The sequence below is a fragment of the Scomber scombrus genome, chromosome 10 (genome assembly GCF_963691925.1).
Source record: "Scomber scombrus chromosome 10, fScoSco1.1, whole genome shotgun sequence".
In the NCBI taxonomy this organism is placed as follows: Eukaryota; Metazoa; Chordata; class Actinopteri; order Scombriformes; family Scombridae; genus Scomber; species Scomber scombrus.
In genome coordinates this window covers 21,217,139-21,231,768 of record NC_084979.1, presented here as the reverse complement: position 1 = coordinate 21,231,768, position 14,630 = coordinate 21,217,139, and the positions used below count along the sequence as shown (strand labels likewise).

Sequence of the window (14,630 nt, the reverse complement as noted above, 5' to 3'; positions counted from 1 at the left end):
ACAGCAGGGGCCAACATACATATATCAGCTTTTAAAAACAGGTGTCAGGGTCGCAACTTGAACATTGGAATATGCAAAAGATATAAATAAGACATTCATATAAAAATAGGCTTTTACAAAATATACTCTATTAACCAATATTTACCAAAAGTGGAAAATGTGCCCGTGTTTTTGATCAGTGAATAAGTCCAGTTAAGTTAAATCAGCATGAAGTGATCAATACCATTGAAGACAGTCAGCAGAGCGTACAGCCTCCTACCTTAACAAATGAGATTCTCTAGACTAGCAGCAAACAGAGGGAAGACAAACTCATAAGAGAGTCAGAAGGTCAATGTGAGTAGCCTACACCAGTTTCATCTGGAACGACATTATTCTACAACGATACAAATCCAGTGTGTTAACAGTTTTTGATTGCTTTAATAAACTAAAACCTCCCAACATTTAGTTATTTTTGGCCCATAATGGACAAAATCAGTAGTTTTTTAATAGAATAAATTAATATTAATTATTTTCATTCTCTAAATACAGTATGTTAAATATTCCAAATGGCTGTATCATTTCATCTGTGCACAGGGAGTGAGAACTACCGCAGCTTGTACTGCCCAGAAATCACATCCACCATAATTAATTTGCATTGGCAAAGTCCATTTCCTAAACAGTCTAAATGTCAGTAGTTGTCCATATAGCTTAAAGTCTTGACATTTTGCTTCAGTGATTCACACTGTGGTGAGTCAGTCTTGTATGTCAGGGTGCTGCTTTTCCCTTAACGGTGTTTTGTCACATTGCTTCGATGCTGCACCCCAACAAACACAAAATTCCGCGAAGAGGGTTGAAGAGCTTTGTGTGCAAAAGTATCATGACGCCCCATCTTCAGCTCACTGTATACACAGTACAGTAGTTCCTCATTATGTATGAACAGACTGCAAACAGTCTTTTCGTGAAGTTTAACTGTTCCAGTTTGTCCATGAGAATGAGCACTCATACATCTCACACACACGCACGCACCGTCCAATAAATATTCTCATTTGCATGTGTACACCTCTGTCCTCTCACTGCAGGTGTTGCACTTGACATAGCAGCACCACAGGAACTTGCAGTTGCACTGCCAGACGCGGGAGTACTGATGTGTGTTGTATCCTCGGCCACAGCACATCAAGTCACAGCCACTGATATGCTGCATCATAGTCTTGTTACACACCCTGCCCTGCGTCCCCAAGCTCCCCGTCACAGGGTCCGCCTCACAGTAGTTAGGTGACTTGTCTATGTACACCAGTTCTGTATCCATGGGCTTCCGGTAAGAGTAAGGCTTCTTGATCTTGAGGAATTTAGGGCGCTTGTTGCGGCTGGCTTTGACTGGTTCCACGTGCACCGCATGGGCATACTTCTCCTTGAGAATGTAGCCGAGCTCGCGGAACTTGGGAAGTGTAGTCCAGCAGGTTTTGGTGGTGCAGGAGCCAGAGACACCATGACACTTGCATTCCAGTCGCATGTTCTTCTCCAGGACCTAGACACGCAAAAACAACTTAGTAACATAGTAACAACCGGCAACTGGAAAAACACTCCACTGATAAGTGATACTAATACTCTCTTAATAAGTTAATAACAGACTATTTAATCAATTATCATCATGCAGTTACTATTATAATAACTTTCATTTGTTGAAGAGATATGATTTCAGAATTGTTGAGAATTAGTTATATTAGAAATTCATAGTCTAAAAACCTGATGTACACTGTCTCGATTCACATTTCAACTGTTGCACTACAAGGCGAGTGACAAATGTGCAACTAAATGACAATGTGACTGACAAATAGATACTAGGGGATTAAATACACTATACTTGGGGATTAAATACAGCCACACCACACTGCTGCACGATACAGTATACACAGAAGGCAAAATAATGCATTAAATTTCAGGCTCTGTATGTGTAGTTACCACACATAGCACACAAATGTCAAGAGTGACTGTACAAAGTGCAGTGACTAGGATTACTGCTAAACCCTGAACTGGTGACGATGAGAAGTGCCATTGACTGAAACTGGAATTTTCTTTAGCAACAAGGTCAATTGCAATTTCCTTTTTTGTCAAATGCTATGAGTTTGGTATGCAATATGGTCTCCTGGAGCCATTGACAAGTTATTTATGCCTGTGTGTTCTTGGCAAGTAAACTGTAACAATAAAACCCAAATACAGACGTGTGAACAAGAACTGAAAAAACAACTTTTTCCCTGAGCAAACCACTTCATAAAACCCTTGGCTTCAACTCCCTAATCCATCAGTTGTTCTGTGACCAACACTTGTGACAGCCTTTGTCTGGACGTCTTCGACCAGGGAGCAGTGAATGGCGCTCCTGCTCAGTGTCACTGCTTTTGATTAGCATAAATAAAGGAGGCAGGGGGGGATAACCATCAAAACAGAGAGCCCATTTATTAGCGCAGAGAACGGGAAAGAAGGAAAACTGCTCAAAGTTTGAATCCACAAGTACAGTCCTGTTCCTGGGAGGCAATTTAGCTGTCCATATAAGCCAATTTGAATTTGTGCTCCTAAAACTCGCGTAGAAAATGATCTGTGTGGTACAATTGTGTGTGCTTTTCAGCCAGTGTGGGGATGAACGTGTTGGTTGTGCGAATCAGGCTTTTCTGGCACGGTGTGAGAGAAAGAGCATATGAGTTAACTTGGGCAAAGCTGGAGTTTTTTTTATCCTTCACTAACTCCAACCTCACTTTAGTTGTTTGGCACATTATTCCACTCAGTCTTTAACCTCTAGACTTACTGGAGTCTCTTTGTCACCCTGCACTGTTCTGCAGCAATGGATGCAGAAAAAGCCATTAAATTAGCAAGTGAGCAGTAAATGTCTCTTCTTTTTCTTTTCGTATTTTTGTCTGTCTTTCCATTTTTATGTTGTAAAGTTTTTTTTGTTGTTGTCGTAAATTAAAGTATTTTATTACTAAAGCAAGTAAGCATGGCCAATTGCATGGTGTATAAACTTTGAGTTAGACCTGATAAAAATCCACTTTAGATTGAAACAACTAAATGCCTAATGGCTGAAATAGTTGATTGAAGTTGGCATGCAGGTGTCAAGTACATGTAACAACACTTGCATACAGAAACAGAAACACATATTACTCTGGGACGATCAAACGTAGTAACTAAACAGTAAACACCCCTGTAGTGCATGTACAAGCACATTGCGCCCGATGTGGGTTTATGATATTAGAGAAATTTTGGAAGGGGATTGTGATAAAGGAAACCGTATACTGTCCCAGTGGTGCAGAGCATGGGGGGACTGGGCTAATGCCTTTTTGTACAGTGTCAATCTGTTTTCAGCACAGTGATCTGGGCTGTAATCAAACCCTGCCACTTAGACAGCTCTTTCCCTAAAAGCAGCCCTTTATTCTGCTGCTTGTTTAATCTTGGCTCCGCTGCCCAGATCCTTGGCAAGATTTACCCACACAACAGCATGGAAGACAATGTCATGTCACCACAGTTACTGGGACCATCCTTTGACTTTTTAGCCAGCATGTTAAAGTCTGCAATTATATATCCTCAGTGCCTTAAAAGAATCTTAGAAAGTTTGGATGTGGATGAACATCTTTTGCAACATCTTCTGTGGTCACTTACCTTGCGTCCCACCTCGTTATTATGGAGGTTCATGAGCGTCCTTGCATTCTGTTTGACCTCCCGAGCGTCGATAAATACTTTGGAGAAGTGCAGGCCGTAGCTGATGTCTGCAGAGCAGCCTCCCCACTTCCAGCCTTGGTCTTTACTGTAGAAACCCTGCTTCTCTTTGTCACAGCTACAGTCACTCAGGTTACCCTGTGTGCAGGCGGCAGTAATGGCATGGGCCACCCCTGCTGCAATGATGGCATAGGTAAATGCAGCCTCCTTACTGCCTAGGGGAGCAGGAAGAAAGAGGTATTGTAAAAAAATGTAGCAGGTGTTTTGGTGTTTTTTATTGTGTAAAATAGAGAATGTCATGATGTCTCTCCAGTCTAAGGGGAATACGATAAGTACGAAAGAGGATTTTTTTATATAGGAAAAAGAGATTAATTATTAACAGCATGTGTGCTTACATCACTGTCTTACTGACATATCACTCAGGGGCTGCAGTGTTTTGAAACCTGACCTGGAAACTGTCCTGCCCGTGAACCAAAATGGCTGCTGGCAGTATAGTCAACAAAGCAGTATGAATAAGAGGGTTGTCGAGAAGGAAGAGCTATTGATCCGCTCAGAAACTGTCACATTCTGTGTAAACTCATAAGGCAATGACATCAGAATCTTCTTCCTGGCGTTATCTCCCCCGAAGTCCAGCTAACAAATCATTTACACCCACACGGAAATATCGATAAATAACTAAAGGCTAATCTGACAAGAATCATAGGCAGATCCTGAAGGTTTCTCAGTCAAGGTATAAGCCAAGATTAAGCAGTAAAAAGAAAAAAGTCTAATACATTTTATTTAAAAACCTATTGGGATGTGTTGTCATAATGCAAACAAAGCCAAACATTTTCCTCCTTATACAGTATGAAAATAGTCTATAATATAATTAACCAGCTTATTCATCAATATGATCAACAGCTGGCATATTTGAATTTTCAGCCCTGTGATTCATATTAATGCAAACAGGAAACTGCTAATTATAATATCCATCACATCTACGCGTAAATAAACTCTTCTTGTCTCGGTTCAAAACAAACATCATTTCTTCTTTGTCCTTCCTCCTGCCACCCGGTTCACTAGGTAAAGCTGGCATGTTTTTGATAAACATCTTGGATGTGTGCCCTTGCCATTGAAAAAAAACTCATATTGAGGCATCAATTATGTGGACGTTTTTATAGACTGGATGGGCTCCGAGCCAAAAATGAAGGTGTGTCGGTGCAGTCAGTCAGTTGTTAATTTTTCCCCTGCAGTTCTGAGTGCATGGGTTCACCACAAGAGATGGCATGAATTCTTCACGACATGTAATGAGAGGTCGAAGATGTTAAACAGAATAGACTAAAACATTCAAATTCCCAAAAAGCTTGTTTTGGTTTAAGTAAGATTACTATCAGACAACTATTTAACTGCCACGTTTATATCTCTCTCACCTTTTGCCATACACCTTCTTTACATGAACCTCATCTGTTACAGCTTAGTGTAACTACAAAGTTCAAGTGCAAACATAGGCCTAAAATACTAAATGGGTCAATGCTGATGCACCTTGCATCACCCAAAAGCTTTATGGTAGTTCATCGGTCATTCTCTTTTTGCTTTAAGAACAATTGTGAGCTTCACCGCCCCACTCAGCCTGGGCATCAACAATGGCATTCATTTACAACCATTTGGCTTCTACGCTAATCTGATCAGTGAAACCAATCTATTCGGTATGGCTGTCCAAGCCATAGAAGTAAAGCGCTTCTCTTGGAAATGCAGACCGAGACTCTTGATGGGGTAAAACCACTCATTCATAAAGGAACAGATTGTCAAACACCGCTGTTTTCATTTCAACAGCATGGAGAGATAATCCTTTCTCTCCAACAACAGCAGACAAGATGGCCTCAAACAGCTGGTCCAAGCTACTGACCATTGTTTAAAAAGGTATTCTGTGTTTTTGTATTGTTTCAATAACTCTGACTGGTTTAAATGAAAATATATCTAAATACTTTTTAGATTTTTATCAAAACTGTTTTACAATATCAAATCTGCAGCTATCAAACTCCTTGTACTGGCTGTAGCCATAGTTAGAATTAGACATACTGTCATTATACCTTATCATACATTATGTTTACCTGGTCTTGGCATTCTCAACATCAAATAGTCCTTAATCTACCTGATCAACAAATGGGCCTCAAAACTATCAGCCATAATTTCAGCATCCCTTGAGTTTCATCCCATATGTAGTGGAGACTTCTTTTTCAGCAGTGGGAACACTGATTTGAGCTAATTTGTTTCTCTAATTTAGTACTTTCAAGTCTTGCTTTCCTCTAGGCTTTTCCCCACTGTAACTTATACCCGTGGTAAGATCTACGTCCTTACAGTTTGAGCCACAGCACCCATCACTAGACAGGATAAAGACCAGTGAAAATGTGTCTCCTGAGACTCTGCCGGGATGAAAAGAAAGGCTGCCAACTTTCACAAGAGCTTTGTTACAGTGCTGGCTTCAGATACCTTTTATACATGCTCAAAAAGCCTTGCTCAATGAAAACTCTGGAGCAAAACTAGGCCCAGTGTAAGTGACACTAGCTCCTTATGTGATGCTCCTTATACTATAGATACAATAATGCAGAGCAAATTATCTTGCAGATTAAGTTTGTCTGGTGCAGTTTTTGATTGGAAATCAAGTGCACCAGCTATTAGATCATATTTAGTGAGGTATATGGAGGATGTTGCATGTCAAGGTCATTACTTTATAGAAATATTATTTTTCAACAAGGCAACAGGATACAATTTAACTGTTTGATAGATCCAAACATATTTAAATATTGCAATTAGAGTTGGCACTGGTTTAATAAATACCGATATTTTTTAAGGGAAAAAAGTTCAGTGCGCACAGTTATGCCCCGATATGAGATGGTGTTCATTTCTGAAAAAGATTCTAATTGAAAACAAACTTTAGCAGACAGCAACATACCCACTTTCAACTCTTTTCCGAAGACTGTCCTCTCTCCAAGCGCAGAGCAGTTCCACCGCCCGTTTTTAAACTGAAACTGACACTCGTTGATGCCCATTTGGGCTCCCTCTCCAATGACGATAATGGCATCGGGGCGACTCTGGCAGATAATCCGTTGTCTGGGGGCCAAACCGGGGATCTTGTTACAGATTATACTCGCACCTAGGGCCACCACCGACGAGAAGCCACTGCAAATAGAAGATAGATAGGTCTCAGAAAAAGTAGTCGTCAACGCTTTGTTTTTCCATCCTAATAATATTGGCTGTTAATTTATTTCTCACCCCTAATAGTTTCAACCAGATGCATTTCCACTGTTTGGTTTATTTAATAGCTGATAATAATCCACAAACTGAAAAAAACATGTCCACGTGGAGAATGGACAGAGATAATTGCATTTTGACACTGAAATTAATCAGCAAAAGTTTCACTATATAGACGATATTTTATAAAATGTGCGGGCTAATGTGCATCTTTACAGAGTACAAACGAGTGAGGCCAAACTGTTCGGATCCCCATAAATTAATGTACTCTCATTTTTTAGATAAAAAAAGAAAGAAAATTAAATTATTTATTGTGAATTTTTACAGTACGCAGACCTTTGTACTGCAATAACATTTGTCTTGCAACAAAATAATTTGCCTGAATGTGTGCATTCTTCTTAGGTGCACCATAAAACATATTTATAGGCTATATTAAAAGTTGCAAATACCGTTTATTATTATACCAGTATGATTCCTTCCAACCTTTAAAGGTCTGGTGAAGGAAATGTCATTAAATGATAAGCGCGCAGTGGTCACGAGTCTAACTGAGATAAGTTTACGCACTTCCTAAATGTTTTCTTCATTGTTTATAAAATCAACATACACATTTTATTGTTACATACATATTTGTTTAGCCTTTAATGGACTCAACAGCGTTTTTGAAGTACCAACAACAGATAAAAGTCTTACTGTCATTCGTCAGTTAAGTCTTTTGTGTTTGAGAATAACCCACAGCAATTTAATGTGCATTCAATCAAAACGCAACTCACCCAATTTTCAAATAAACAATCCCTAGACAAAGTAAAACTCTTAAAATCCAGCGTCGTGTTCTCCGACTCATTGCGGCGGCCCCGCTCTCTGTTTCATGCAACGATTTGTAGAGCTGATGAGTAACTCGCTTCGCTTATTCTCCGATCGATCACAGCACAGGTAACTCCAAAGGAACTCCAAAACCACGGGAAGCATCAAAAAAGGGGGGGAAGTAATACACTCGCGAACCTTTACAAATTGCCGGCTAATGTATCATCCAAACTCCCTTTACATGGACCCCTTTCGCTGGGCCCTCTTGTCATTGCAAGGGTGTCACAGGTAACCCTTGAGGAGAGCAAGTGCGATTATCTCTTTCTCACAGTTCCTCTGCTACCCGCAGGTCTTGGCTATATATCTGGCTCATCTATCTGGGGCGTGTTCACAGAAGACATGGGCCCCTGCTGAAGAATCCCGCCAGGGCTGAATCTCAACACACACACACACACACACACACACACACACACACACACACACACACACACACACACACACACACACACACACACACACACACACACACACACACACACACACACACTCTTTTATTATGTGAATTCACCTTGACTGATTGGGATGGCTATTTATCTGGTTATTAAGTGGGTCAGGGCTCAGTTAAATGCGTCTATAACAGTCTATTTGTCCCTCCAGATGCAGCCAGTTCGTTTGTTAAACTGAATTGAACCATATCATTTATCACACCTGCCAAAAGAAGCTCCACAAAAACAGCTGCAAACAATATTAAAACCAAAACAAGTTCCAAATTTGCATTGATATTAAAGAAGTACACGATTCACGACCTCAAAAATATGCTCAAACTGAGTGATACTCTGCCAAATCTATTAGGTAACACGTGGCAAATGCATTTATGACATTCATTCATGTCCTTTTTTTATATTCAAAAGTACAAGTCAAAACATGGTGTTTGGTGCGCGCTACCTATAGTGCGCCTCCGTCTTGGAGCGCCCACCTTTTATTATGGCGACATCTGGCGGCGCAGTGGAGACTGTGCAGGCTAGATGAGACACAAAACTACCTGTTCTTGTCCCTGCAGTCTTTCCGTTGCCCAATCTTGGTTTCGAAGCTTTTAACAGATATACAAGTTGTGAGAGGCTGCGATATCATTGATAGGTAAACATGGATCCTCCTCATCATCCGCACTTGATCAGTGATTGCCTGATTCATATTTTTACTTTCCTGAGCGAAGAAGATTTAGTCAGCGTCTCCAGTGTGTGCAAGGTAAGGGGCGTCCAACTTGCGGAAGTAGCCATAGCAATACGACCGAGTGTATTTGAATTATGCATAAAAGTGTCTTGTTGTGCTTGATATGATATTAATATGTGTTTTCAGGAGTGGCATGAAGCTACAGAGACTCCTTGGTTATGGAGGTGAGCTGGGTTTGTACTGTTATTTCCGTCTTTTCCAATTGTATGACACAATTTAGACATTTTTTATGCTGCGGGTTTTTTCCCCCCATAAATAAACCCCCCAACAGTTGCAGCACCTGTAGCCTAATGCAAATCAAAAGGTGAGGTGAAATCCCTATTTTGTACTGTCCTAAAACAGATTACTGTGAAAATTAAAATGCTGTTCCTGATGCACAAATAAAGATGGTCTATTGAAGTTTGGTACAAACCAAAATTAAGAACTTATTGTATGATGAAAAACATCCAGATTGTGCAGTCTGATGTGAAGAACAATTAATCCAAACGTCAAAATTAAGTTCAGGTTCATTGCTATTAGCTGTAGAAACAGGCAGATTTACTGGTCTCCTTGAAGAGGAAATATTCAGTTTGTTGTGTGATGATTCATGTTTTATTGCTCATTATATGATGATTTAAGGGCTCCTTTGTTTAGTAAAATGAGTGTTTGTGGATGAATGATGATAAGAAGCTGTGTTTCAGGGAGGGAACATTTTGTGTGGCTTGTTGTGTGCCTATCTTAATACTTAATTAGATAGTGCATCCTGAATCTAATCATGACATGAAGCTTCTTCTTTTACTTGCTTTATTGTCCAAACCGACAGTAAAATTACAAGTCCACCTGTTACGCCTCCGGGCTGCGGTTATTCAACACTTCCTGTTTTCCTAAACATGTGACCTACGTAACCCAATACATGACATGGCTGATTTCATTTATAGAGCTTGGTACAGAAGACAAAGTTCTTTGCAAATGTAATATCAGGAGTTTTGTTCTTGTCTATATTTGACAAATGTGCCACCACTGCAACTGTATTTTGGTGTCTTGTAAGTCCATTTGGGCTGGGTACCTGTGTGTGTCTGACTCAATAACTAACTATAGCTACTTGTAATTATGTGCTCCCATCAGGAGGATGTGTCTGCAGCGCTGGAGCTTCTGTAACCTTGCAGTGTTGAGGAGTGAACAGGTGAATCACTCATGGAAGAGATACTTTTTGCGACGCTGCCATTTAGAAATGAAGATGACAAAAGGCAGAGCTGGAGGTTACACCTGCCATAGCCTGAGAGGTCACACAGGTATGCTGTCTCTTACTCTCTTTTCCGTCTCTCTCACTCTCTGGAATCTCCTGCATGACTGCTTGTAAACTCATCTCATTTTGTGCCTGACATGTTGTCCATCAGGCAGGGTGGTAGGCTTGGTATACCTGCATGCGAATTCAGATGAGCTTCCTGAACTCTGGAACGGCAATGCTATTGTCTGCAGTGCTTCTACTGATGGTACAGTCCGAGCATGGAACATCCAAAAAGTAAGTGCAACACCTTCAGCATATTGTCATGCATGCTCAGTAAGGTCGCGTCTGAGGTTTCTGTAGCAATGCAAAATGTTTTCTTGTATGGAATTTAATATAAGATGCTATTAATTCATTTATCTACCGAATCCAAGCTGAGTGAACAATATATTTACACATGTAGGTTTCAGATTTAGGATTTTTTTCCTTTTGTTTTTTGCATAAAAGTCTCAGATCAGTTGCTAATCATACGACTTTCAAGCAGTGTTTAACGATATGCTTCAGAAAGCGTCAAGTTTCACATGCTGCAAGTTCTTATCAGTCCATATCACAATACATTTCTAAGTAGTGCTTTATTTTTCATTAGATCTGATATGGCATGAAGTACAGCCAGAAGTGAAAGTGACCGTGTTTGAAGGCTGGCATCATACACAACTTTTTATCTACTCTAAACCAGTACATACATGCTACAGTCATGTGTCACTGTGAGCCTCGTGCATGCAGGTTTCATTCCAGCTAACCCTCACAGAATCTAACTATCTCCCATAGTTGCCCCTCCCTCCAATCCACTGGTATAAATGCCCCTCGTCAAGGCAATTACCTTATGTACTTTTCTTCTTTCAGGCTGAGCTCCTGTGGTGCAGTCCTGTGCAGAGTCCTTTGACAGGGATTGTAAAGGATGAACAGCATGAAGTTGTGATCACAGCAGACTTGACGGGCCTCATCAAGACCTGGCAGTGTCAGACTGGCCAGGAAGTGGCCTCCTTTCCTACTGCATCCCCACACTGTACATTACTACAGTACAATATCAACAATGACTGGTTTCTTTCCGTAAGTAACTTCAGGATTTATTGGTTTGTAAATCTGAATTTATACAAGTTTAAAAAAAAAATCTACATGTCTTCTAGGTAGGAACCAGTCAGGGATCTGTGTGTACACTAGCTGGCTCAGCTTTGACTAAAAAGTCCAGTATAATGGTGTGTGACTCCTTTAAAGTCAACGTACTCCTAGTTTCACCTGACAAGAAATGGATCACTGCTGGAACCAAGGACAATGATGATTTAAGTCCAAAGGTATGTCTTGTTGTCTTTGACAGCCTGACTTAATGTTTGTGTTTCCTCCTCGTGTGTTTTCTTTTACCACATTACCTCTGTGCAAATGACACAGTGTTCATAGATAAGCACAGTGGGGAAACAGTAAAACACATTTAGTAGATTTCTGTTGTTTGGTTTGTTGACAGGTGATTTTCACAGAAAGTTTGACCTCTCCCTCTGAGGACGAAGATCCTCTGTGCCAGTCCGTACCAGTCATTGGATGCCAGGCTGCTGTCTTCATACCTACCCAGCCTGCCAGACTGGTCATCATTCACCGCAGTGAGCACCTGAACAACAAAGCCCTCACTGTCTTTGATGTCAGCATTAAAAAGACTAAGTACAAGTCAGAGATCCAGGGTGAGGACTGAGCTATGTGCTTATTGTTTGTGAGGGATGCTGAAAAATCTGCTATTAACCGCAAATACTTTTAAGAAAAGCTGCTTTTATGGAAACTGCCAAATTGGATCCATTTGTCATTGTGTTTTTTGCTTATTCCTGTGGATCACAGCATGGCACAACTTCAAAACATTTCTAATACAGCAGAAAATAAAGTGTAATAATGGAAAAATTTTCATCTACTGTATCTTAAAGATCAGCTTTAGTGTCAACTACTCGGAATTAGACAGCAAGGGCTTCTTTGTGGACTCATTATTAGAGCCCGACAAATATATTGATCAACCGATATTATTAACCAATATTGGCCTATCACAGATATATCAGTTTTGGCGTATATATTGTCCAATATTCACCAATATGTATATTTTTTTTATTTTTAAAAGTTATATAGGCAGCATTGTATATATATTTAATCTTTGTCTTAACTCAAGTTTAATATATACCTATGTTTTGTTTTGTCTTTTTTTATTTATAGTTATTTATAATTATTGAAATTCCCAGTGAGGTTTACTGTTTCAATGCACTGGTGCCATTTTTATCTTTGTCACAAGTGTTTAAAAATCACATTGGAGAGATCATAGTGAAAAATGTGTGCTTATGAGATTATCAAACGATATATCAATATCAATATGAGAATTTTTTTACTCCTTAATATTGGTATCAGCATTGGCCCCAAAAATCCAGTATTGGTCAGGCTCTCCTCATTAGCAGACTGTCTAACAGACTTTTTGGGAGAAATTTAACTCTGAGAGCAGCTTCAACAGACCAGAACACAGTACACTCAAAAAATATGTTTTGAACACATGGCAAGTATTTCTCAACTGGAAAACTACTAGTGTAATTACTTTGATTATGACAGACAAGTTTAACCCATAGTTTAATCTGAGAAGTTCACTTTCATTTTTTATGTTTTGTCAAAAGACATCCTGTAAAATGTAGGAATCGCAATATATATTAGTTAAGAAGTTATTAGTTGGAATGCATTAAAATAACTGATAATAACATGAAAATAAAATCTCACAGTTTAGGGGTAGTAAAATGTGGATTTTTCCTAAATAGCTAGTGTATCTAGCTAGTGTAATTTTTAATCTGTTCTTATTTTAGTCCAGCAGATGGAGTCCTTTCTATTGACACTGGACATCAGGTCCTCACAAATCCTTCTAGAGGCCAAGGATAGCAACTGCATAGTGTTAGCAGCTGACCAGCAGCTCTGGGTTTACTCTCTGAAAGGAGCCCTGCTTGCAAGCTTCAAAGAGCACACTATGCCTATTTCCTCCATATCTGTGGTAAGAAGTTTTCTGATTTCAAATTCAAAGAACTATCCACCTGTGGATAGATTTTATACATTACATTACACTGGCAGATTTATATTGTTGTTGCTCAAAGTGACTTACAATAAGTGCATTACCCATTCAAATGGAACAAGAACTGGATATCTTCAAAAAAAGCAAGTACAACCCTTCCAAATTACCATTCAAAAATTACCAACATTGTACGGTTGATCTTCTGGGTCACTGCTCGTGTGGTGACCGGTGGCATAACGAGCAGCTGTTTTATGATGCTGCTACTCATGCATGATGCTGCTCCTCATGCATGATGCTGCTCCTCATGCCTTTTAAATTTCCCCTCGGGACAAATAAAGTGTTTTGAATTGAATTGAATTGAAATAAAAAGCTAAAAGCGTGTTAGAGAACTACATCACAAGAGCTTTAAAAAAATATCAGTACACTGTACTCACTGTGTGAAAATTAGCAAAATATAAGTATATGAATGATTTTTTTCTTGACATTTTACAGGATAGATTTCGAGTGGTGACAGCATCTCAGGATCTCTCCCTACGAGTGTTGACATGGAGAAACAACAGAGACGGTGGATTGACACTGGAGAGCCAGTACCACTTACTGGGAGGCTCTCACACAATGTCCAGGTAATATATGACATTTTAGTATCTCTGCTGCATCAACAGCAACCACTGTATCAGCATTAATAGTTACTTGTAGTGCATCTCATCGCTAACAGTGCTACAGAATTACAGGATGATTTTTCTCTGTATTTTCACCTGCTTTTGGCTGTGATTTTCTAATCTTGTTACTTTATGCTTTTGTGTTCTAGAGGGTTCACTCATGTCTCCTGTGACTATTCCAGCATTGTGGCCTCAGTAGAAGGGAAAGATGGGAAAGACGTTTTAAAAGCTTACTCTTTCACTTCCTGAGCTTCACTGCCTCACAAGAAAAAGTGCCTGCATGCAGTTTGCACAATCCACTTTAAGGAAGACCATTGCTTTTATTATAAACTGTTCATCATATACGCTTACATTATGTCTATGTTAACAAAAAAGAGAATGTATTACAGATAAGAAACACTGTGTTGTGGGAAAGGCATTGGATACACTGTGTGATACAACATCCTTGTTAATAAATTAAGAATCTGTACAGGTATAAGAATAATATTTTTTAACTATGCTTTTGGAGCTGAGGCATGTTAGTGTTGATTGTGACCAGTCTTAAGGCATAATGTGTCGCAAACAATATTTTGGCCACCTGTTCTACATGTTTTTCAATATGTTACCTCCACTCACTACTGCAGTTATAAAAAGAACTCAGGTCAGTTAGTTATGCATCAATGATAATAAATTACATAACTGTTTGTATTATTCCCACAAAATAAGTTATATATTTAATACTTTCATCACAAGGCACAAAAACATATTTTCT

General features: G+C 39.5%; 2 protein-coding genes across 2 annotated transcripts; one reads left to right on the top strand and one right to left on the bottom strand.

The window, feature by feature from the left end:
- Window positions 1-1,021: 1,021 nt before the first annotated feature.
- LOC133987378 (protein Wnt-7a) lies at window positions 1,022-7,753 on the bottom strand. Its single transcript, XM_062426718.1, has 4 exons — window positions 7,683-7,753; window positions 6,614-6,840; window positions 3,625-3,896; window positions 1,022-1,504 (listed from the first exon to the last, which is right to left on the bottom strand). Exons 1-4 carry the CDS (start codon window positions 7,751-7,753, stop codon window positions 1,022-1,024), a joined length of 1,053 nt encoding a protein of 350 aa, XP_062282702.1.
- A 997-nt stretch (window positions 7,754-8,750) lies between these two features.
- On the top strand, window positions 8,751-14,566 carry fbxw12 (F-box and WD repeat domain containing 12). The gene is made up of 10 exons (XM_062426968.1): window positions 8,751-8,958; window positions 9,070-9,107; window positions 10,048-10,214; window positions 10,320-10,444; window positions 11,051-11,257; window positions 11,335-11,499; window positions 11,667-11,877; window positions 13,021-13,202; window positions 13,713-13,843; window positions 14,029-14,566. Exons 1-10 carry the CDS (start codon window positions 8,857-8,859, stop codon window positions 14,126-14,128), a joined length of 1,428 nt encoding a protein of 475 aa, XP_062282952.1. The 5' UTR covers window positions 8,751-8,856; the 3' UTR covers window positions 14,129-14,566.
- The last annotated feature ends 64 nt before the right edge of the window (window positions 14,567-14,630 follow it).